We start from the raw sequence: 24,999 nt of genomic DNA, 5'->3' as shown, positions 1-24,999 counted from the left end.
CTCTCAAAGATGGTATCATTGGGGCCCAAAGAAATTTCATTAAAACAACTCTAGAAAAGGCAATTCCATCTGAACCATTCCTTTTTCAATCAGTAAAGTAAGAAGAAAATTAATACTCTTTTACTCAAGTTCCAAAGCAGCCCCAACATCTCAACTATTTCTACATGTATTCTACATGTACAGCTGCAGCTTTTGAACATCGGTCACATGCCAATCACTGTGCTCTACTGCTCTAAGATGAACATATTACCCAACCTTCCCCGAGAGAGAGGTGAGTTTGCTTTTTTACCTGGCCTTGAGAAGACTCTTGGCTTTGTCATCCCAGTGCTCTGACACTGTAAGCAGTTCCTGAAGCCGGGCCATTGCTTTCTCCACTGCTGAATATGGGGCCAGACCCACCCCTAGGTCTATGAGACGTCTCATATCATCTAATGTAAGGGAGCTGGGGTCTAGGCAAGCTTGCTGCACCTCTTCTAGCCAACGGGCCTGCTCCAGACGAATACGCATCTCAGCAAGCTGTGGAAGTTCAACATCAAATTCAAAGCTGACATCTAGCAAGTCTTGCAGCTCTGCAGCACTGGGCATTTCCTCAGAGAGCAATTTCTGGCTATGCTGTTGGAAATCTTCTACACGATTCAAGAGATCCTAAAAAAACACAGGTTGTTGTATCAAAATAGTAATTTCAGTAATTGGATTCTTTAGAATCTTGAATACATATTCAATGTGACTCTTTCATCTCATAGGATTTTAGCAATAGTATGGGCAAATGAGATAATATATAAGCCAAATGACAGCTAAAAGAAGTGACTATAACAGACCTTTTACCAACTGCAAGGAGTAGCAGGTGGTTACTTTTAAGGTAAAAATTTCCAACTTTATCTCTCCTTTGTAGGCCTGTTATAATCTCTTTATACACACACACACACACACACACACACCACTCAGTAGATTATTAAAAACATCTGCAGGGCGCCTGGGTGGCTCAGTTGGTTGAGCGACTGCCTTCGGCTCAGGTCATGATCCTGGAGTCCCGGGATTGAGTCCCGCATCGGGCTCCCTTCTCAGCAGGGAGTCTGCTTCTCCCTCTGACCCTCCTCTCTCTCATGCTCTCTATCTCATTCTCTCTCAAATAAATAAATAAAATCTTTAAAAAAAACAAACAAACAAAATAAAACATCTGCAAATAAATGTACAAATTAACCACCCAAGATGACTTAATCACGTCAACTGAATTTATTTACAAACTAGAGGATTACCAAAGTGCTTCCCCACACATCCCTAAGTGTTACCTTTAGCAAAGGTGTTTGACTAAGGACACACGGAAGCGCATACAGCTGTGTCACAAACTGTCGGAGCTCATTCACTGTCAATTGATTTTGGGATTTTCCTCCACCAGATCGGTATCTATAAAGACAAAGTCCCAAAGAAGCCATGAGAATATGATATATTCACCATTCTCAGATTCAATGTCACAGGAATACTGAACAGAAGGAAAAACTACTCACAACAGGTTCCCAAGTTTAGTCACCAAAGAGTCCAAACTCAAACGGAAGTACATACCTAGTTTGCCTTTTGCCATTAAGCAGCTGCTGAGCAACAGAAGCACACTTCTCTGCATCCTGTGTGACTAAGCGAAGGTGACGCAAAAGATCATTGTCTGGGAATTTCTTCATTTCAGATTCTTCAATTAAAGCCTTAAAGCTGACAAGGCCTAGGAATAAAGAAAAGGTCATTTTTTCTGTGATCATTATGTTTATTAGGAGTGGTATGAAATACAAAAGGAGAGTTTGCTTTTATATTTGCAATGTTTTAAATCATTAATAAATTTGTTCATTTAAGGGATGCCTGGGTGGCTCAGTTGGTTAAGCGTCTGCCTTCGGCTCAGGTCATGATTCCAAGGTCCTGGAATCGAGTCCCGCATCAGGCTCCTTGCTCAGCGGGGAGCCTGCTTCTCCCTCTCTCTCTGCTGCTCCCCCTGCTTGTGCTCTCTCTCTCTGACAAATAAATAAATAAAATCTTAAATTTGCTCATTTAATTTTTATTTTTTGGCTAAGGATAGAGTGTTTTATTTTTATTTTTTAAGTTTTATTTTATTTTTAAATAATTTCTATACCCAATGTGGGGCTCGAACTCATGACCCTAAGATCAAGAGTCGCATGCTCTTCCAACTGAGCCAGCCAGGAGCCCCTTTAGAGTGTTTTATTTTTTATTTTTTATTTTTTTTATTAGATTTTTTTTTTTTTTTTTTTTTATTTGAGACAGAGAGAATGAGAGACAGAGGGCATGAGAGGGAGCAGGGTCAGAGGGAGAAGCAGACTCCCTGCCGAGCAGGGAGCCCGATGCGGGACTCGATCCCGGGACTCCAGGATCATGACCTGAGCCGAAGGCAGTCGCTTAACCAACTGAGCCACCCAGGCGCCCCCCCTTTAGAGTGTTTTAAACACAAGTGCCTAGAGCTGCTCTTCAGTGTGGAAATGTTTCAGGGGCACCTGAGTGGCTCTGTCGTTAAGCGTCTGCCTTTGGCTTAAGTCATGATCCCAGGGTCCTGGGATTGAGCCCTGCATCGCGCTCCCTGCTCGGCAGGAAGCCTGCTTCTCCCTCTCCCACTCTCCCTGCTTTTGTTCCCTCTCTTGCGGTCTCTCTCTGTCAAATAAATAAGTAATTTTTTAAAATCTTTAAAAAAAAATATTTTAAAAAATGTGGAAATGTTTCAGAGATGGAAAACAATGGACTTGTCAAAACAAGGCAAATGTAGATCTCTCATTGTTGCATAGACCAGTCCTTTCTCCTGCACTTTGTAAGTGATGGGAAAGGAAGTTGTGACTTTCAAGGTAATAACAAGAGACAGAAACTGTGACTGTGATTAGCACTCAAAAGTGATAAACCAGAAACTCCTAATTTAATAACATGCTTCCTTTGTGTTGGGGGTTGGTGGATTATATTAATTTTAAAAAAACATTTTAAAAATGTTTTTCTAAGGTTCCATATAAAATGTGAAATATTTTTGTTTCTGAGACAAGAGGTGTAAAGGTTATTCCGTTTCCTAACAATATGATCTTTGTTAAAAATATGATCTTGTACAATTCATCTATCAAGATTTTCCTCTAAGGGCATCTGCCTAATCCACTCATGGCTTTAAAACTTTCTCTGCTTACACTCCATAAACCTGGTTAAACAGGGGAACTAAACAAGGACAAAGTCAGGTTATTTCAAGTAATCTGTTCATTGATAACTATGTTGGCTACATTACAATCAGTCCCAATTTGCCAATCAGCAAGCTACATTTTGTATAACACATACTTTTCTTTTTGTTAATCTTTGCCTCCAAAGCTTCATTCACATTCAGGGCCCATTCATTGTAAGATTCTGCTCGAAGCTTCAGTGCATTCATCATGGGGTAGAGATCATCCAGAGTGTATCTATACCTGGAAACAGAATAGCAGACTTAGTTTTGAGATATCTGGGTTTGGAGAAAATCATACACTTTATATTCAGTATTTCAATCCTAGAACAGAAATGTCACTGAGCTTTCATTAAGGATTTAGGGTTTTCCATAGAAAAAGACCATTCTTCCTACTCACCTCAGTTTATATTTATAAGGAGGACAGGAACACAATTCTTTTACATGATGGAGGCAAACAAGCAGGCCAGGTTTACAAGAACAGGAGATGGCAGACATGAAGCATGTGGTTTTACATTTTATACACTGACGCTCATCATCTGGCAACAGCTCAAAATCCATTCTTTCCGAATCAATTACTCCCTAGAATAAAGTGTACTTTAGAGATTTCCAAAGGATAATATAATCCACCAACCCCCAACACAAACACGCAATAGTTGAGTTTTAAAATTTAAAAAAAAAAGGGGGGGGGGGGAGTAGGAGCAGCCTTACCAAAATAGAAGTGCGTGATTAAAAATACGTAAAAGTAACAATGACCTAGAAAATATGGGCCAGGTAAACTACCTCACTTGTTTGGGAAGAACCTCTTTTTGGACAAGGTAGATCCTTATGTTTGGCCATTTTGATCAGAGTATGAAAACATTTATTAATAGGACTGTACACTATTGAGATTTGCTCTTTATTCTACTCCAAATTGGCTCTACCCATAGTTTGGGTATAGATGAAAGGAGTAAGGGCGCCTGGGTGGCTCAGTCATTAAGCGTCTGCCTTCGGCTCAGGTCATGATCCCAGGGTCCTGGGATCGAGCCCCGCATTGGGCTCCCTGCTCCGTGAGGAGCCTGCTTCTCCCTCTCCCACTCCCCCTGCTTGTGTTCCTGCTCTCGCTATCTCTCTGTCAAATAAATACATAAAATCTTTAAAAAAAAAAAAAAAAAAAAAAAGAAAGGAGTAAAAGAAATGTATATACTTTGTACTTCAGAGGAAATATTATACAGGACGTCAGATTAATACTGGTAGCTAGAGAATCCATAAAAAGAACAAAAGTAAATAAAAAGGAAAGAAGATGAAAAGACTATCATGAAAGGATTATTGATGGGAAGATGCTGAATAGTCAATTAGCTTTCACATGCAAAGTTACCTAAAGGGATATTATTTATCTGAAAATGTTAGAAATATATACAAGACACTAAAGCCATAATAAATCATTTCCTAATTGAAACAGTGTCAAGAAAAATGAGGTCTTAAAAAGTAAATTTCAACTGCAGTTTGTAACACCTAGAGAGCCCTCCCTACAATATACCTTTTGTCACTGAAAGATCAAGCTCCGACCACCTTTTCTCCTTATCCAAAACTGGATCCAAATCCAACCATGAGAATGCCAGAATCTGATTAAGTCAATTTATGAACCATCTGTTTTATTCTGACCACTTCACTTCCTGCTGATTACATGGACCAACAAAGACAGAGGAGAGTAAGAAACCCACTAATGAATGAATTTTGGTTTTAAACCAGAACTGATCAGGGATGCCTGGGTGGCTCAGTTGGTTAAGCCTCTGCCTTTGGCTCAGGTCATGGTCCCAGGGTTCTGGGATCGACTCCTGCATCGGCCTCCTTGCTCAGAGGGGAGCCTACTTCTCCCTCTCCCTCTCCCTGCCGCTCCCCCTACTTGTGCTCTCTCACTCTCTCTCTAACAAATAAAATCTAAAAATAAATAAATAAATAAACTGGAACTGATCATTAAAAAGGACTTCGAGATAAAAATGGTTGCAATTTTTACTTAAAATGAAATTAAGGGCCAACTTTATGGATCTTAGTTGAGAATGAATCATATATAGTTTGCCCAATTTTAATTTGTCAGTTTCCATATCTGGAAAAAAAATGTAAATCCTCAAAGTTCCACAGATGAGTTACCATTATTTAATTATTTATTTTTAAAGATTTTGTTTATTTGACAGAGAGAGACACAGCAAGAAAGGGAACACAAGCAGGGGGAGTAGGAGAGGGAGAAGCAGGCTTCCCACCGAGCAGGGAGCCCAATGTGGGGCTCGATCCCAGGACCCTGGGATCATGACCTAAGCCGAAGGCAGACGCTTAACGACTGAGCCACCGAGTTACCATTATTGATGTAAGACCTTAGTAAGGCACTTAAACCCTCTGGGCATTGTTTTCCCTAACTGTAAAATATCAGGGGAAGGTGAATAAGCTTGCTGTTGGTCCATAACAGGCTTCAGAGAGCCAACATTCAAGGATTCTATCTAAAAAGTCACATAAAAAAAAAAAAGTTAATGTGACTCTATTTGCAGATACCACTGTCCCAAAACAATCTAAAAAAGGCCAATAGAACAATTGAGTTTAGCAAGGTTGCAGGACATAAAAAGTCAATATACAGAAATCAATTATATTTATAAATACTAGCAATAAACCATTTGAAATAAAAAAATTTTAAGGTATCATTTATAATAATATCAAAAACCGGGCGCCTGGGTGGCTCAGTTGGTTAAGCGACTGCCTTCGGCTCAGGTCATGATCCTGGAGTCCAGGGATCGTGTCCCGCATCGGGCTCCCTGCTCAGCAGGGAGTCTGCTTCTCCCTCTGACCCTCCCCCTCTCATGTGCTCTCTCTCAAATAAATAAATACAATCTTTAAAAAAAAAAAAAAAACCCCAAAGTACATCATTTTAAACCCAAGAAAATATGTGTAAGATCTGTGTGCTGCAATCTACAAAATAATGAAAGAACTCAAGAAGACCTAAATAAATGGTTCATATACTATGTCCATGAATTGGAAGACTTAACATTATTAAGATATCAATTCTCCCAACTATATTCATGGATTTAATGGCGTCCCAATGAAACCCTAGCAAGATTTTTGGTAGAAATCTATAAGCCAATTCTCAAATTCATATGGAAAGCAAAGGAACTAAAATAGCCAAACCAATTTTTAAAATGAACAAAGTTGGAGGACTCACACTATCTCATTTCAAGACTTATTACAAAGTTAGAGTAATCAAAACCATATGGTTAAGAGCAAGAGAATAAATGCATAGGTTAAGAGAATAAAACAAAGTCTAGCAATAGACCCATATATATATATATATGTGGTGAACTGATTTCAAAACAAAGGTGCCAGGGCATTTCAATGGAAAAAGAATGTTAGCCTCAAGAAATGGTGCTGGAACAATGAGAAATCCATATGCAAAAAAAGTAATTTCAACGCACACCTTGCACCATAAATAAAAATTACCTGAGATGGATTAAAGATTTACATGTAAAACCTAAAACTAAAAATTCTAGAGGACTAACAGGAGAAGGTCTTTGTGACTTTGGGTTAGGTAAGATTTCTTAAGGACATAAAGACAAAGAGGTGTCTTAGTCGGTCAACCATCTGACTCGTCAGTTCAGGTTGTGATCTCAGGGTGGTGAGATCGAGGCCCACCTCAGCGGCGAGTCTGCTTCAGATTCTCTCCCTTTCCCTCTGCCCTCCCCCCCCCACAAAAAAGATGCATAAAAGAAACTGCTTAATTGAACTTCATCAAAATAAAAAACTTCTGCTATTAGAAAGACAGTGCTCTGAGACTGAAAAAATAAGCACTGACTGGAAAACATATTTGCAGAACACTTATCTGATAAAGGACTGGTATACAGAATGAATAGAAATCTCGCAACAACCCAATAAAAAAGGGGGTGGGGGAAAGTATCTGCACAGATAGTTCATCAACGAGATACATGTACAAAAAGCAAATATGTACATACGTGATAGGATGTTCAGTAAATGAGTGGCCCTTAGAGAAAATTAAAACCACAATGAGATATTAACACACATCTATCAGAATAGATCTTAAAGGACATTAGCCTAAGAAGAGACTCCTTAAAGTGGAAGCAACATGTGTAAGAATTTTCCTGAGGAATACCCAGACACATGCAGCTGGGGTGCCAGAAACCTTACCAGTCTGCGGACGGCTTCTCTTAGAGCCTTCTCATCCTCAGTCATAACGGCCATGTCCTTCTGAACAGTTGAGGCCACTACGACATCTAGTACGTCCGCCTTGGAGGCCATCTTGCAAATCATCTCGTCATGGGAAAATACGCAATAGCGGTGAAGCAAGCGGTAATGCTCCACACACTGTCGGCCCAGTGGCAGCTGTGTCAAGAGACAGAGGATAGTACTTGACATTCACCTTTCTCCTTCCTATTTCCAAAGACTCCTGAGCATTACCCAATTACCAAAGGTCATATTCTGGGTCATGATACACGTATCAACCCTACAGCCAGCTTCTAAGAGGCCTTGGGCCTTTTTTAATCTTTGCATCTCAAGGATCTGGCATATTAGGTACCTTAATTAAAAGGCAGTTTAAAAAACCCAACGTACGGTGGGTGGTGCCTGGCTGGCTCAGTCAAAAGAGCATGCAACCCCTGATCTTGGGATTGTGAGTTCCAGCCCCACAATGGGTGTGGAGATTAATTAAATAAATAAAGACATTTTTTAAAAACCCAATATATTAACAATGTATTAATGTCCAGAACAACACACAGTCTAAATGGACATGTGAATTTAGACATTTCCTGAAACAACTATGCTGAACTGCTGTGGTTAAACCTACTTCAGGGAACAATGATGCTCCAAACTACATAATGGAAAATAATTTTAGATACAGGTAGTACTATTACTTAGTAAAGCACTGAAACAAGGTTATAATTCATTAGATTTAACATCACACACTTAAACTAAATCTTTTTATGTAAATGAAAAGTATTAATACTAATATAAAAATTCTACTTTACAACTAAAACCAAATACATCATTAAAAATTGCTGTGTTGTAGATAATTTAAGCTAGTGTTGTGTAGACTTAAGATAGAACTCTTTGTTATGAGTTTGCAACAATACTGAATTTTGCCCAAAATGTAAATCAACACTCATTTATTCATCAAGCCAAACTTTTACAGAAGAAAAAATTATCAGCTGAACCGAGCAGTGTGCTTAGTTAGTACAGGCTTGATTTACAGTGTGGTGCCAAGTGCTTTATCCCACTGTGGATGGTAAACAATTTGTAGACCAGCCATTTGAGGAGCAACAGATTTAAGCACCACACATGAAAGCTTTTAAAGTATTATATGCCATTTCTGCAGGAAAACAATACATTTAAAAAGGCTCACTAAGTCATAATTACATACCCAATCAACAGTGCAGAAGTTAACAGCCTCAGCAAAATTAAAACCTTGATTAAAACCACTGTGGTAGGCTCTTGGAAATGTAATCACAAACTCCCCAGCACACTGATTAGTTCGGTAAACCTAAAGAGACAGAAATTGGGGATCTTTAGTGACATTCATGAAAGACAATCTGGACACAGACTATCAGATGATTCTCCAGAAAGAGAAGCTTTCTTCCAATTAAAAGTGAGCTAACAAAAAAGAATTACGGTAAAATAATCAGAGAGCTACTCAATTCTGCCACAAGATGGAGTAGCATCCCAGATTATGAGGGTTGATTAGTATCTGAACAGAAAACATGGCTTTTACTACAAAAATTTATCTATACTCAGGATTAGGACACATCTAAATATAACTAAATTAAGAATATTCTAATATTATTATACCAAAACAGCATCTCCTACCACCAATTAATGAAATTCCACTGTTCTTCCAAGTACGTCATCCCATAAAGAGATCTTGATTTAGGCCTCAAACTTCCCTCCCTCCAACAAGTCCCCTTTTCCCACCACCCGCTCAAAAAACATCTGTAGTAAGGCAGCAATCTCTTGGATATTAGCCTTAGCAACATTTTCCTGGATAGGTCTTAGGCAAGGGAAACAAGCAAAAATAAACTATTGGGACTACAGCAAGGTAAAAAGCTGTTGAACAGCAAAGGAAACCATCAATAAAAATGAAAAGGCAAAAAAAAAAGAAAAGGCAAGCTACTGAATGGGAGAAGACATCTGCAAATGATACATCCAATAGGGGATTAATATCCAGAATAAAGAACTCCTACAACCCAACACCAAATAAATAAATAAATAAATAATCCAATTAAAAAACAGACCTGAATAGACATGTTGCCAAAGAAGATAAACAGATGGCCAACAGGTACACGAAAAGATGCTCAACATCGCTAATCATCAGGAAAAGGCAAATCAAAACCACAGTGAGAGATCATCTCACATTAGAATGGCTAATATCAAAAAGACAAATAAGTCTTGGCGAGAATGTGGAGAAAAGGGAACCTTTGTACACTGCTGGTGGGAATGTAAATTGGTGCAGCCACTGTGGAAATATGTGCACCCCTGTGTTCAATGCAGCAATATTTACAACAGCCAAGATATGGAAGTAACGTTAAGTGTCCACTGATAGATGAATGAATAAAGATGTGGTATAAATACGGAACGGAATATTACTCTGCCATTAAAAAAAGAAAAGAAGAAAAGAAAGAAAGAAAGGAAGGAAGGAAGGAAGGAAGGAAGGAAGGAAGGAAGGAAGGAAGGAAGGAAGGAAGGAAGAAAAGGAAAGAGAAAGAAAGAAAGAAAGAAAAGAAAGAAGAAAGAAAGAAAGAAAGAAAGAAAGAAAGAAAGAAAAAGAAAGAAAGAAAGAAAGAAAGAAAGAAAGAAAGAAAGAAAGAAAGAAAGAAATCTTGCCATTCACAACAACATGGATGGACCCAGAGAGTGATTATATTATGCTAAGTGAAATATGGCAAAGAAAAATACCATGATTTCTAAGTGGAATCTACCCCAACAAAACAAATAAACAAAACCAGAAACAGAGTAATAAACATAGAGAACAAACTGGCGGTTGCCAGAGGGGAGAGGGTGGGGGCATGCATGGGCAGAAGGGGATTAAGGGGTACAAACTTCCAGTTATAAAAAAAATAATAAAAATAAATAAGTCTCAGGGACAAAAGGAGAGCATAGGGAATATAATCAATAATAATTCTGTATGGTGACAGATGGTAACTACACTTACTGTGTTGAGCATTTCGCAATGTATAGAACTGTCAAATCACTATGATGTACAACTGAAACTAATGATATATGTCAACTATACTTCAATGAAGTTTTAATTTAAAAAAACTATACTGCTCTAGGCACACAAATCCTCAGACTGAACTTATGAAATAAGAAAATTAAGTATCTTTTCAATGTATCTCTCTCCATCAGTGGTTGTCCAAAATGTAGTTCCCGGACTACCAGTATCAACACCAACTGGGAACTTGTTGAAAATGCAAACTCTCGAGCACCACCCAGACCAACAGAACAAGAAACTCTGGGGGTGAAGATCGGCCACATGTGTTGTAACCTGCCATTCGGGGTTCAGATATAGTCAGAAATTTGAAGACCACTACCTACACCACATGAGCACAATCCCTTCTACTGGAGTACTCCCTCCACCCCAAATCTGCCAAAAATATTCCTTATCAGAGCTCCAAGTTTTAGTTCAAACGGTCATTACGGGTCCTTTCTAATTCTCCATAGAGTTAATGGGTCAGTCTCCTAGTTGATACCACTGTCAGACCACACCACCATGCCATTATCTGTATAAACATTATCTGCCTGTCCCCTTAAACTACGAGTCCCCAAATGCACAGGTTCACTCATCTCTGTGGTCCAGAATCAAGCCCCAAAGGTTCCTCGATTTAATAACTGAGAACCATGGCCAGAGGTCCCACTTAGGGCAAGTTACTTACAACAAATCAGAAACATCAATCAATATGAGGGGGAAAAAATCAATGTGGAAAATACCAATGAGGAGATGGTGGCATTTTTGTATTTACTGGTCATTATTTTCTAAGCTATTGTCCATGAATAATTTATTATCCCTCAAAGAAAAATCCTTTCCATCTGCCCCCATTTACCAGCCCATGAGCCCCAAAGCATGAAATTTAGGTCACAGCAACATTAGGTATTCACTTTAGCACAGTAAATGTATCATTTACATTTGACTTAGCTAACTAAGATGGACCCCTCAACTTCATACATTTCAGTCTGGCCTCCCAAAATATCTTCAGAGCATTCTCCAATAGGAAGCCAGTATACAAATTTTGTATAGCAACCTCCCAGGCAACATCACCAACAGCACCTTTCAGTCTAGATACCCTTAAATCCAAGCTCAAGAGCCTGAAATTAATTTTCTCTTTAGGAGCACCTGGATGCCTCAGTTGGTTAAGTGGCTGCCTTTGGCTCAGGTCATGATCTCAGGGTCCTGAGATGGAGCCCCCCATGTTGGGGCTCCCCACTCACTGGGGAATCTGCTTCTCCCTCTCCCTCGGCTCCTCCCCCGCACTTGTGCGCTCTCTCTCTCTCAAATAAATAAATAAAATCTTAAAAGTAAAAAATAAATAAATAAATAAGCAAGCTTAATTAGGGGTGGAGGTATAATATAACCAATATCTACTAAGCATGTAAATCATTTCAGTTTATCGTTCAAAATTAAGTTCATGTAGATTCCATAAATTATTTTTTAAGTATGGACAGAGTATGAAGGATTCTGACACTAGAGTTTAGATCTAACTGTAACAGAACCTAGACATTTTCATAGTAATTTATACAGACAACATTAAGGTTTTTGTTTTGTTGCATTGGAAGATTGAAGTTATAAGGAAAAATTATAGTTTAGAAAGCCTAAATTAGACACTGAAAAAAAGAAAAGAAAGCATCACACATATTATTTGCAAAATATGGCTGCTTAGCAACCTAGTTATTAGCTGCAACAAATTAGTTTTTATGGTGTCTTGAGGATTCAGTCCTACTGGCTTATTGCAATATAGTATCAAATTCCACCTAACAGCTGTTTCTGCCATCCAGTTATGGTATGGAACACACATAACTAAAATCAACTTCATAAAAAACTGAGTAAACAGGGAAGAGAAGTGGTGAATTAAGCCTGAATACAAGAGGAACATACAGGCACTTCATGAGTCATCAGGGTATTGGGGTTCATGATGGTCACAAGCTGATGGAGAAGATCTGGTTGGGACACAAAGAGCTCTGGAGCTAGTTTCTTCATTACATTTTCTAGCTGCTCGGCAGCATACCCTGGGACTCCATACCAGGTTTTTGGCTCACCCCTGGAAAGAGATTGTAAAAATAAATCAATCTCAAGAAATACATAAACATGAAATTTCATTAGAAAAAAATCAGTCTGCAACACTAACACAAAATGGTTAACAAGTCATATTTTTCAGACCCTGCTTTGTAAGATTATGCTACAAAGGAATGTTCAAACTGAATTAAGTGTCATTAGAAATGTGATCTGAACATATGTGATGCATTCTCCCCCTTCAAGTATGGAGTTTAAATATGAGACTTTCCATCTGAGGTCCCCCCTCCTCCCTCCCATTTTTATCTGACTTTTTAGAAAATGTAAATATCTAGAATTTTTAAGAATATAAGACATCATGTTAGCTACAGGATATGTGGTTACCACAATTTCTTATAGCAACTGACAAGGAATGGCAACTTTCCATCTTCCTTTTCCCTTGTCCATTCTGACAGGCGAGGTTAAACACTAATAAGGCAATTAGCATTTCTAAAGAGCTCTTATTCTTCAAAGCACTTTAAACTGTCAACCAATTAATCTGTAACATCCCTGTGAGGTATGGTAAATATAATCCTCATTTTACAGCTGGGAGCAATTGCCTAGGGAGGCAGAACTGATGCTCCACATACACTTCCCAACTCTTTCTTGTGGTACACCCTCAAATTCCTTGTGTGGGGATTTAAGTGAGTTACAGATCTTCAAATATTTCTGTACTTAGAAAAGCAAAGGAAATGGACGGGGTAAAAACAGATGTGAAAGAAGAAATGGCTTTGTCTAAAGAGTTTAAAAAGTAAAAAAGTCTGAATATCTGCACCCTGCCTCCATGCACTCATGCACGGATGAAGCCCATTCTACTATGTGTAACAATGCCAAAATGCAGCACAATAAACCAGAAGCTGGCAATCCCAAGGACCTGGAGGACACTCTGGGACCTATATTCCCCTACTCTTCCAAAAGGTATCTGGGCTGCCACTGCCACAGAATGGGATTTCTCCATAATAAAAGCAATGTTCAGTGCTTTTTAATCTTTCCATGAGTAAAGGCTTCTTTCACTAACAGCTGTCTATCCCCTCCTCAGAAACATGTTATACTTGAAAAATAGTGTGTGTGCAATTGTAGGGGATTTATGGATTTCCTAGGATCCTTAAGAACCAGTGCCTTAGCTTGTTGAAAGCTTCACTTTCAACAGTAGTGAAAAAACAGTTTGTTACTCTTTAGACACATTTAAAAAGTTTCCAGCCCAGCTTGCATACTATTCACAGGTTATGTGGAACTTCTTACCAGTGCAGGTAGTTAATTGAATAGCTCCAGTGGTCTTCAATATGCCAACAGAATGAAGAAAAGCACATTCCCACATACAACCAAGGAAGTTTCATGCCACATATATCAGCAGTAATGTGAGCAAGGACAGACTGCTCCATCACTGGCATATTGTTCAAATTCCAGCCACTATCAAGATACTCCTAGAAAGGAAACAAAAAAGGTATAAAGATTTAGCTATACATGCTAACATTTTAGATTCTCGATGTTTCAAAAAGCTGGCTGAAAACAATCTCCTTCAAAATGAGAGAGTTGGGGTCAGAGAAAAGGAGAGACCACTATGCTAACTTCTTAGATGCCCATAGATTACTTCTGCTCAGTTTTGAGCTTTATATAAATAGATTCATATAGTATATACTTTTGTATCTCTATAGTTACCCCCTTGTGTTGGCTATAGAGAAAATACACAGTATGAGTCCATTTATATTAAGTTCAAAAACAGGCAAACTAATCTATGGTGTTATAAATCAGGAAAGTGGTTGTCCTGGGGGTGGTAGCAGTGGTTGTCTTGAGACAGGGAAGGTAGTGAAATAGGGAGGACACAAGGCGAACTTCTGGGGTAAGGTCTGGTAATAACTAGTTATGTCCTAATTCTCGTTCTAGTGCTGGTTACATGGGTGTATTCAGTTTGTGAAAATTCATCAAGGTGTGCATATGATTACATACTTTTCTATGTATATGTTAGATTTCAAAAAGATCTAAAAAAAAATCTGACTTCCTACTAGGATAGGAATTGAAACCTTCCTAGAAGTTTGCTATTATGGAAAATAATAGACTCATAAACAGTAAAATTCAAAGATAAATTTAGGTCTGGTCCCAATCCCTCAAATTTTCTTCAGAAGGTAATACCACAGTTATAGAATGAAGGCAAAGGGAGGTTAAGTAATCTCCCCGTATCATCACAATGTAGGTGAACAGCTGGGACTAGAATTCTTCTGAGGGCTCTACTTTTCTTGAAATCATTAAAAATCTGGTAATCAGGAGTGCCTGGGTGGCTCATTCAGGTAAGTGTCCGACTCTTGGTTTTGACTCAGGTCATGATCTCAGAGTCCTGGGATCCTGACAAGAGCCCTGTGTCAGGCTTCCTGATCAGCGGGGAGTCTGCTTATCTCTCTCCCTCTGCCTCTCCCCCCTGCTCGTGCTCGCTCACCCTCTCTCTCAAATAAAATTTTTTAAAAATCTGGTAATCAAAACTGTGCTGAAAGTAATCATAAATTATTTCAAGCCAACCAAATAGAATTTTAATTAATAATTCAAGTTCAGGGGCGCCTGGGTGGCTCAGTCTTTAAGCGTCTGCCTTCGGCTCAGGTCATGATCCCAGGGTTCTGGGATCGAGCCCCACACTGGGCTCCCTGCTCCGCGGGAAGCCTGCCTCTCCCTCTCCCACTCCCCCTCCTTGTGCTCCCTTTCTCGCTGTGTCTCTCTCTGTCAAATAAAGAAATAAAATCTTAAAAAAAAAATAGTAATAATAATTCAAGTTCCAACTACATGTAGGTTTGCAGTAAGGCTATTAATCCTGTACTACGCCCTTTAGATAAAGATATGCTGAACTATTAGGTTTAAACACAGGTCTCTGCTTGAAACAGAAGTGCCTCACAGAGCCTACCTCCTCCTCAGGTGAAAGTTTGATTTTCCCATCTCGGACAGGGAAGCCACTGCCAAATTCTTTTGAGGCAATATCGGCTCCATATTCTACTGTGACATCCTCTTCAATAGTGCTTACCAGCCGCCAAAATTCTTTCTCAACTAGTTCTGTGGGAACCATCTGGAAACAAAACAACGAGGAAAACAAAAAACTGAATTTTCAGACACTCACAAACTGCCCATGACCAATCTGAAGACATTAGCTAAGTGACAGGAATCACAGGACAACACCCTAAGGAAAATTATATCCATATTGTTCCACAATTGATCCCAGGCAGTTTAGACATGTGTATTATTTTCTAAAAGCAATTATATAACTAAAAAAGTAAGTACTGATTAAGAATTCATGTTCCTCTACCACCAACCTGGCCAGTACACTAAAAGGAAGTCAAGGAAAAAGCAAAATTCTGACAACCAAAACCTGGAGATGTTCTTGTGCGTGAGAAATGTAAATATGTAACTTGGTTAACCATTATACAGTAATAGCTGTGTCTGAATGACACTTCATCCATCGAGATGTGTTCAAACACATTACCTGAGTCCATCCTTTCACTCTTTGCACTAGACCCGGCTAAGAATAACGCAGGCAACCACGATGAAAAAGACAGAGTGCAAAATATGAACACAAAGAGCAATTACTCTGCAGCAGCATGCAGTAGTACCGCGAGTCACCAGACTGCGTGTCTAGGATCTGTTAATCTGATGCAAGTCTAGAGAAAGGTAACTTAAATGCCTTAAATATGCACACCACCAGGACTGGATACGCAAACATACCGGGAAATCATACAATGGATGAGGGGGTCAAAAGAACTGAAATTCAAAGGGAGTATAACTTGAATTTAAGCCTCTTAAGTAAGCAAACATTTTAAGTCACTTAACAGCTTATGCTAGTGCTATCAGGGAAAAACAAGTTCACACATACATTGCTGGGTTCCCATAAATGATACAGCCATTACAGTGGGGGAAAAAACGGGTAAATACTCTCATCTGACCTCAGTAAGCACTCCGAGAAAATAATCCAACTAAAGAGGTCTACATGTGTGAAATGTCTGCCTTAGCACTTCGTTGGCAAGTGAGAAAAAACACAGCTTACAGGTCCAGAATTAGGGCAGAAAACCATTTAATTCTGGTGGACTCACTTGACAGAATGTTAAATGCCGAATTAAATAGCCTTATGCTTCTAAGAGCATAAAGGAGAATTTAAAATGAACTCATCCTAAAGTTTACGATACTAACTTACAACAATATATAAATGTGTTCTCAATGCATAGGAGTCAGTCAATAAATTGTGAAGTTTTCTTTAAATTACATTTGTTGAACTGAAAGCATTCCTGATGATTTCCTTTATTAACATCCTGTTATTGCTGCTGTATGATTTGTGTGGAAAAGGTCATCTTTAGAGAAATCACAAGTGAAAAATCAGAATGCATTTTAACATATTGTGGAATTTCAATACCATTAAACAAATTAAGGGGGTTCACTGTGTATGATAATGTTTATCAAAAAAAAGTGCCAAGTGAAACTGTCTTCAGATTCTAAAAGTTATTAAAATCCCAAATCAAAGCAGTATGTATGTACATACGTGGACGGGCATGTTGAAATAATCAGATTTGAACGCATCTGCCATTTCCCCAAAAGTACGGAGGGTATAGTCCCTGGCTGCTTGTTCAAAGCCAAATGCTTCTTGTGGCTTACTACACTCCTGCCAAAAAGAAAAAGAAAAAAAAAAAAAAGTAAAAAGAATATTTTTATTTATAGATAGTTATATTTTATTGATATTATTTTTAAAAAAGATTAGTAAAATTACGTATGCAGTGTTTAAAATACAAAAATGTCTGGATGGATATACATCAAAATAACTTGTCTAGCAATTATGAAATCATACTCTCTTTTAAGTCATTCAGTCTAAGAATTTTTGCAAAGAACATGCAATGCTTTTTTAAATAAAAAAAAAATTTAAGTGTAGTTAAAAAAATTTTTTCTGCCTCTCACTGCCAAGACCTCCTTCCCAGTCAGGTCCAGCCCACTTTTTTTCATGAGCCTCACTGTCATACCAATTGCTAATCTAAAACCCAAAAGCAAACAAAAAATATTCTGAAGGAAATTTTCTAATGCTATCTCTGCCATTAATTCTTACCTGAGCCAAACACTTAGGACACCTCCAGTCTCCCTTGGGAACATCATGGAGAGGGGGAATAAGGCAAAAGGTGTGGTAACTGTCATCACAGCCATCACACAGGAGAAGCCGGTCTTCATCATTCCCACTGCCACATAAGAGGCAGACATACAGATCCACCTGCAGCAGTGAAAACACGTACAGGACCAGGAGCGTGAGCTACATTCGATTTTGTTAAACTCTAAGAATGAAATGCATAGAGGCATAATCTAGTCTTCCCATCCTTCAATGAAAATTAATCACCCCCCATAAGAGGTATTTTATTTTATTTCATTTTTTTAAAGATTTTATTTATTTATTAGACAGAGAGAGAGACACACACAGCGAGAGAGGGAACACAAGCAGGGGGAGTGGGAGAGGGAGAAGCGGGCTCCCCACTGAGCAGGGAGCCCGACGCGGGGCTCGATCCCAGGACCCCAAGATCATGACCTGAGCTGAAGGCAGACGTGTAACGACTGAGCCAGCCAGGTGCCCCAAGAGGTATTTTAAATAAAAATGCTTCACCTTTTAGAAGAGATAACTTTACAATGCTTAATGCATTCCCAACACTAAAGTCTAATCTCAAAACCTTTTCAGCTGTTTCTGTGTGTGTGTTTTAAGATTTCTTTATTTAGGGGTGCCTGGGTGGCTGAGTCAGTTAGCGTCCAACTCTTGATTTTGGCTCAGGCCATGATCCCAGATCTCATGCCCCTCTCTCTTTTAAAAGAAAAAAAGAAAAAAAAAATATGTGTATATATGTATGTTTGTTGGTTGGTTTATTTATTTATTTATTTGAGAGAGAGAGAGAGAGTAGGCACGTGCGCATGCACGGGAGGGGCAGAGGGAGAAGAGAGAAAATTCCCAGCAGACTCTGGCTGAGCGGGTGGCCAGAAGTGGGGCTCCATCCCACAGCCCATGAGATCACGACCTGGGCCAAAATCAAGAGGCGGACACTCAACTGAGTGTGCTGCCCAGGCGCCCCTCAGCTATGTGTTTTAATGTTTGTTACTAAGATATTTAGCTTCTAGTAGCTTAGAGAATGATAATCTTCTGGAAGAAGAACATGTTTGGTAATAAATTATCAGCTTAACCAAAAGTAGAACTTATAAAGAAAAAAAATCAATTTTGTCGTGTTTAAAAGGAAAGAAAAGGGGGTGCCTGGGTGGCTCAGTTGGTTAAGCAACTGCCTTCGGCTCAGGTCATGATCCTGGAGTCCCAGGATCGAGTCCCGCATCGGGCTCCCTGCTCAGCAGGGAGTCTGCTTCTCCCGCTCCCCTCTCTTGTGCTCTGTCTCTAAAATAAATAAATAAAATCTTTAAAAAAAAAAGGAAAGAAAAGTGTTTAAGTTCATTAACCACATTAAATTACTTTATATTCTAATTAAGGACTCATGGTTAAGAAGTTCCCCAAACACAGTGATAAAAATACATAGTTATTACCTGTTAATGGGCTGAACTCTGTTCCCCCAAAATTCGTATCTTGATGTCTTAACCCCCAGTATCTCAGAATGTGACTATATTTGGAACAGGGACTTTAAAGAGATTAATTAAGGTAAAATGAGATCATAATGAGTGGGCTCTAATTCACTATGACTAGTATTCAAGAAGAAGAGATTAGGACATAGACAGGTACAGAGGAAAGCCACATGAAGACAGTGAGGAGACAACCATCTATAAGCCAAGGAGAGGCCTCAGAAAAAAACCAACCCTACAGACACCTTGATCTTAGACTTCCAGCCTCCAGAACCATGAGAAAATCAATTGTTATTTAGGCCAGTTAGTCTGTGATACTTTGTTACAGCAGCCCTTGCAAACTAATACATTACCCAATAATATGGAAAGCTAAGAATTCAACTTATCAGGGAATCTCACTTCTTCTGTTGTAGCAAATAAAAACCTGGGTTCTGATCATTTTCTGATTGTATTTTTTTTTTTTTTTGGTGGCGGTGGTGGTGGTGGTGGTGAAGTGTTCTTTATGAAAAGAACACTTAATTGGAATAATTTCAAATTCCACAATAAAAAGCACTGTTGTCAAGCTATTCACTGAGCTCTCAGAAGGGACAGAGAAGAAGAAAAGCAACCAGATCCTCTGTAATCTCCTCAAGCTTTATTTTTAAGTTTCCATTTGAGTAAATGGCTGCCTAGTCCTCCAACTTTTGTTGGGTCCTCAGTTCCTCTCCACCCAACTCCTTTCCTTTTCTTTCCTTCCTTTTCCTACCTTCCTTTTCCTTCCCTGTTGTAAGGTTGGAAAACATCAACCTGATTTTTGATCTAGCTCTCAACTCACCTGGAGGTGATCTAGTGATTTATGAACATTTCATATATAATCCAACTCACCATTATATGTCTCTAAACTGCATGTACTCCAAAAAATGGCTGTGAATGCCCCCCATATGTTACTATTACCTTCATAATGCATTTGTGTATTTCCTCAATTAGAAATTTATACTATAAATGGACATGAAAAGTTCTTTTAACTGTGACACTCTAAGCTAGCAGTCTTAAGTAAGGCACAAAAATGGTAAAAGTGTTTAAACATGTCAACTCACAGCACTGGTGGTTTTTTTAGATCGGCTCTTGGGCTTTTCCTTCTCGCTTTCTACAATGTACTCTTTCTTCTCAATGGGTTCTTGCTTGACGATGCCTTTCATTTCTTTCTCTGTAAGAGGCAATCAGAGTTAGCGCTTCACGTACTACACTTGGCTCACCTTGCTCCTTCACCTCTCACCTCTCCCTCCCCCAAGCTACACACAGGACACAAACACAATTTCCTTGTTTCTTTTCAATGCAGGAGCAGCAGCACCCAATGTTACCATGTTCAAGGGCTAGGTGCTGACTGCTTATGGTAAAATGCAAACTCTCACACCATTTAAATGTGGGCACTTCTGGATATGGGTACTTCTGGGTATGTTGCTTAGGTTTGTAAGCTTTTAAAATAGGAGCCGAAGATACAGTCTTCTTAACATGTTACCGAGACATGATATATATTGATGAAAGCAGGTTCCTCCTGATCTTAACTGTAAGAGACTAACAATTCACCAACTGTATTCCTCCACATTATAGAGTATTCCTCCATAACCCATGACTACTTACTGCCCCAACTTCCTGGTTCCAAAGACTGAGAATTTCGGCTAAAACAGTAACTATCAATATGGTAGGTAGGTGCTGTGCTAAATGCTGTCCATAGATTATCTAACCTTTTGCAACAAATCCATTTCAAAGATAAGAAAACGGACACTAAAATAAATCAAGAAATATCTAAGGTCATACAACTACTTAGTGGTTAGGCCAAGATTCAGATTCAGATCTATATTTCTAAAAATCCACCTACTTTCCACTACATTGTGCTGCCTTTCCACTAAACTCACCAACCACTAAGAAGAACCAATTTTAATAACTTCTTCATTTGTATGTGCCTGCCCATATAGGATTTAGGACTTCTCTTTTTAGAGTCCTGAACAGGTTTACCTCTCAGTGACTGACATCAAGCAATGGCCAGCCAAGCAATTATCAACTAAAATTCAGATTTAGAAACCATGTCTGCCTGCCATGCCTGAAATAAACTTAACAGATATCCAGTCAAAGGCACCTATGCTACTCATAAAACACTTCTTTTCAATGAATGCCATTTAACCAAATTTCAGAATAGCACTTAGTGACAGTTGAGAAAAACTCAATCATATTTCTAATATGCATATCTGTTTACTTCTACTGGTCACTAACTATGAGAATAGGGACATTAACATATTAATATTTTATTTCAAGACCCAACCCACTGACTAGTATTCAATAGTTGCTATAAGGTTTCCTTAAAAAAATGAATACTTACTTTTACTAATTTACTTTTACTTCTTTCCTACCCATGGATAAACACTTTCTTACCATTTTCACATTTTGGAGTTGGACAGCCCATCCGTCGCCTCAGGTTATGAGTTCTGGCTTCTGCTGTCTCTTCTGGTTCTATTTTAATATTCATGGCCTTTAAAAAAGTTGTCATATACATAAATATTTCCTCTTAAAAAAGAAACCTTCTAAAATGCAACTGAAATCTCAAGGTGACTATAATCTTATAAATTGTCTTATAAATGGACATTCAAAACATGCTTCTCTCTCCCCACAGAGGCGAGATCTACCCTTAAAATTACTATTATTTAAGGAAAGGAAAAAATCTTAGAATACTCTTAGAAAAAATCTTAGATACTCTTCTATCTCCACAGGTCAAAAAAATAGGGAAGAACCAAAGGATCAGGAACAAATTAGGGCAAGTGTCATTACCCCACTGGGAACAGATCTGATTTTCCTCCTAGAAGCTTCCCAGTTCTCATCTGTTCACCTTATGCTTGATTCAGTCATCACTAAGCCAAATCCTTAACAGTTATATAAATATAATTTCGTTAGCCTAGAAGAGTTTACTGGCTTTTTCCAAAGTTGGCTCATATTTATAGAAAACTCAGCTTCCATAATAATTTTCTATTAATTCTTCTATTAAAAACTGTTATAAGATGGGGCGCCTGGGTGGCTCAGTTGGTAAAGTGACTGCCTTCGGCTCAGGTCATGCTCCTGGAGTCCCTGGATCGAGTTCCGCATCGGGCTCCCTGCTCGGCAGGGAGTCTGCTTCTCCCTCTCCCACTCCCCATTTGTGTTCCCTCTCTCGCTGTGTCTTTCTCTGTCAAATAAATAAATAAAATCTTTAAAAAAAAAAAAAAAAAAAACTGTTATTATAAGCTACTCTTCTAACATCACTAAATTATTAAGGATTCTCCTATCATTAAGTCAGCCTCAATTTTCAATGTTTCTCAAAGTGGTAATACTTATTGATAAAGCAAACAACTTTGGGAAGTGTTTGTGGAACTGCACTTGATCATTTTTGCCCTTGTTCATTCATATGTATTCAGGATGTCCACTGCTGACAAAATTTCTCCCAGGATGCTATCATCACCCTGTATGTCTCTCATCAAGGCAAACCTAGGCACCCACAGCACCAGGGCATGTCTTACACATTTAAAGATCAAGATGTGCTCAAACAAGAATTTTTTACACTAATGAAATCCAAGCATGCTTATGGGCTTCGAATAACCGTATTTTCCTATTCTGAGGCAATCTTAATTCAGAAAAATGGAGTCACTAAATTTTTTCCTATCTCTAACTTACCTAAGTTAAAAATAATCCCCTTACTTATTTTTATTTTTATTTTTTTTTTAAGATTTTATTTATTTATTTGACAGAGAGAGAGCACAAGTAGGCAGAGAGGCAGGCGGAGGGAGAGGGAGAAGCAGGCTCTCTGCCAAGCAGGGAGCCCAATGTGGGACTTGATCCTAGGACCCCGGGATCATGACCTAAGCCGAAGGCAGCTGCTTAACTGACTGAGCCACCCAGGCGCCCGTAAAAATAATCCCCTTATTTATATCCATTTCCTCAGAAAACAAAATAGCTATTTTCTTCTTCATCTTGACCAATAATTACTAATAACCAGAGACTGATTTAGATATCTGATTAATGCAACGAGGCTTCCCAGCTCTAAGATGTTCCTAATACATTATCACTGATTCCTAACACTTATATGTCCATCAAGCTAGGCAAGAACCCCAAACCTTCACATCTCTGTATGGAAACAAGGTAACCAGGAAAATACACTTTTCCCTTTCCCAAGGGAAACCTCTCAGAGCAGAAAAATCTTGAAGCAAACTGTCTTTCTCATCCGTTCACTTCTCCTGATCATCCCTCATGTTTTTTCATTTCATCTTATATATTCAATGCCTCCACCCCCATGCTGCCTAATTATTTTCTGTCTTAGCATAAATGTCTCCCATAGATTCCATACTCCTTTTCAGGAACTCTGAGAAAAACAGCTTTCACTATCCTCTAACCTCTCTGTTCAAGAAGGAAAAAAAAAAAAGTTCCCAGTTCTCTATTCCCTAGCCTCAACCCCCAATAAACACTGCCTAACTTCATGAGGGTAACAGGCAAACCAAACACCATCACAATGAACGCCTATTCTTCCTAACTCTGTTAATAAAGCAGCTGTCTGTCCAGGCAGCACAAACCTAGAAAGAATTCTTCAATCCCTTACTCCTTTGACAGTAGAGTCTCCCCAAATGTAAAAGCTAGAATATAAAAGCAATTAACAAGGTTCAAAACTATGAAGAGCACACACATGAGAGAAATCCAGTGTCAGACTGACAGTGGTAGAAGTGCTCAAGAATTCTGTCTGATCAACCTCATGAGGCTCTCACCTCTGCTCTCATGCGTTTTGCTCGTCGGGCTGGGGGGCAGGTTTCTGAGGGCTGCACAGACTGCCTCTGCGGAATATCGTGAGGTTTGTACTCCTTGTCCTTCGTGTCTGTGCTCAGGTTTGGCTTCTGCAAACACTAGAAATTAAAACACAATTTATTAATCAATTTCCCTTCCTTTTTTAAGAATTTCAATGTATTTTGTAAGGTATATTTTACAGTTATTTACATAGATACATAAAAGGTCTGCAATTTTTAAGATCTAAATAAACACAAGTCTGCAGTTACCAATCATATATACACACACATATAAGAGTCTAAAAAAATCAGTGGCAGTAACGTAGCCAATGAGGTTTATCCGAGGCGCGATTATTGCTAATTGAAAAAATTTTTAGCAGGTGAATGGTGTTGCTTCAATTCATTTAACTGTACATGACATCAGGTTACACGAGGCCACAGCAGGCTCAAGGCACTCCCCCATGAGCCACTTGTAATTATCCCTGCTTGGGACTGTCAATTAATTGAAGGCTCAAACTGTTAGATAGGATCCTTGTAAGTTTCCAAAATAACTTTCCATATTGAGAATATTTGATTTTTTATAGTGTTTAGAGTCATAAAATACGGAAACCAATAGGTTTTCTATGTTTTAGAATCCTGAAGTTTCAAATATAACTAGCAATGTTCTGTGATCAAAGATATCACCTGAATTGAGAAAACAGGTAATTTGACTGAAGTGTTCTCCCTTATTAGTGCTTTCACTTACTTCAACATATTCCTACAAGGTCTAACTCACAAGACAAAGGCTAATAGGTAGCCCACAGTAATAACTGCCAGTTCTGATCAGTTTCTTCTTGCTTTGATTATTTTTTAGTTTGATTCTAGGCTTGCTGATAGAGGGTATTTAATGCCAACACAACAAAACATGGTAACATCAAAATATTACCACTGAATCTAATACGAATTTCAAGTAAGTAACACTTCTTCGTAATAGGACCCACGAGTATCACAAGAAGCATTTTTAAAAGCAGGTTCCAAGTTATAACCACTTCAAGTATGATATATATCATCTATGCTAGAGTAAGACACAGTAAAATAATACCCTTCTAGAACTCCTGGCTCTCCGGGTACCATTACTACTATATAGTCTCACTACTGGCTCCTTCCTCCTAACATTTGCAGAAAGAATTCAGAGAACGGGGGGGGGGGGGGGGGGGGGGGGG

The 24,999-nt window shown here is 38.7% G+C and overlaps 1 protein-coding gene across 1 annotated transcript in view; it reads right to left on the bottom strand.

Moving 5' to 3' along the window:
• KDM5B (lysine demethylase 5B) overlaps nt 1-24,999 on the bottom strand; it is a 78,716-nt gene that overhangs the window by 17,681 nt on the left and 36,036 nt on the right. Inside the window, exons 5-19 of the mRNA XM_035010303.1 lie at nt 23,783-23,917; nt 21,432-21,528; nt 20,099-20,208; nt 17,533-17,691; nt 16,978-17,097; nt 15,358-15,516; nt 13,713-13,894; nt 12,297-12,459; nt 8,574-8,693; nt 7,346-7,540; nt 3,582-3,763; nt 3,301-3,425; nt 1,561-1,711; nt 1,290-1,404; nt 290-645 (exon numbers count right to left, since the gene is read on the bottom strand). Of these exons, the coding sequence (XP_034866194.1) occupies nt 290-645; nt 1,290-1,404; nt 1,561-1,711; nt 3,301-3,425; nt 3,582-3,763; nt 7,346-7,540; nt 8,574-8,693; nt 12,297-12,459; nt 13,713-13,894; nt 15,358-15,516; nt 16,978-17,097; nt 17,533-17,691; nt 20,099-20,208; nt 21,432-21,528; nt 23,783-23,917 (2,369 nt within the window). The remainder of the gene's footprint in view (nt 1-289; nt 646-1,289; nt 1,405-1,560; nt 1,712-3,300; nt 3,426-3,581; nt 3,764-7,345; nt 7,541-8,573; nt 8,694-12,296; nt 12,460-13,712; nt 13,895-15,357; nt 15,517-16,977; nt 17,098-17,532; nt 17,692-20,098; nt 20,209-21,431; nt 21,529-23,782; nt 23,918-24,999) is intronic.

The sequence above is a fragment of the Mirounga leonina genome, unplaced genomic scaffold (genome assembly GCF_011800145.1).
Source record: "Mirounga leonina isolate KUSES-001 unplaced genomic scaffold, KU_Mleo_1.0 Mir_154, whole genome shotgun sequence".
In the NCBI taxonomy this organism is placed as follows: domain Eukaryota; kingdom Metazoa; phylum Chordata; class Mammalia; order Carnivora; family Phocidae; genus Mirounga; species Mirounga leonina.
This window is presented reverse-complemented; position numbering and strand designations above follow the sequence as displayed.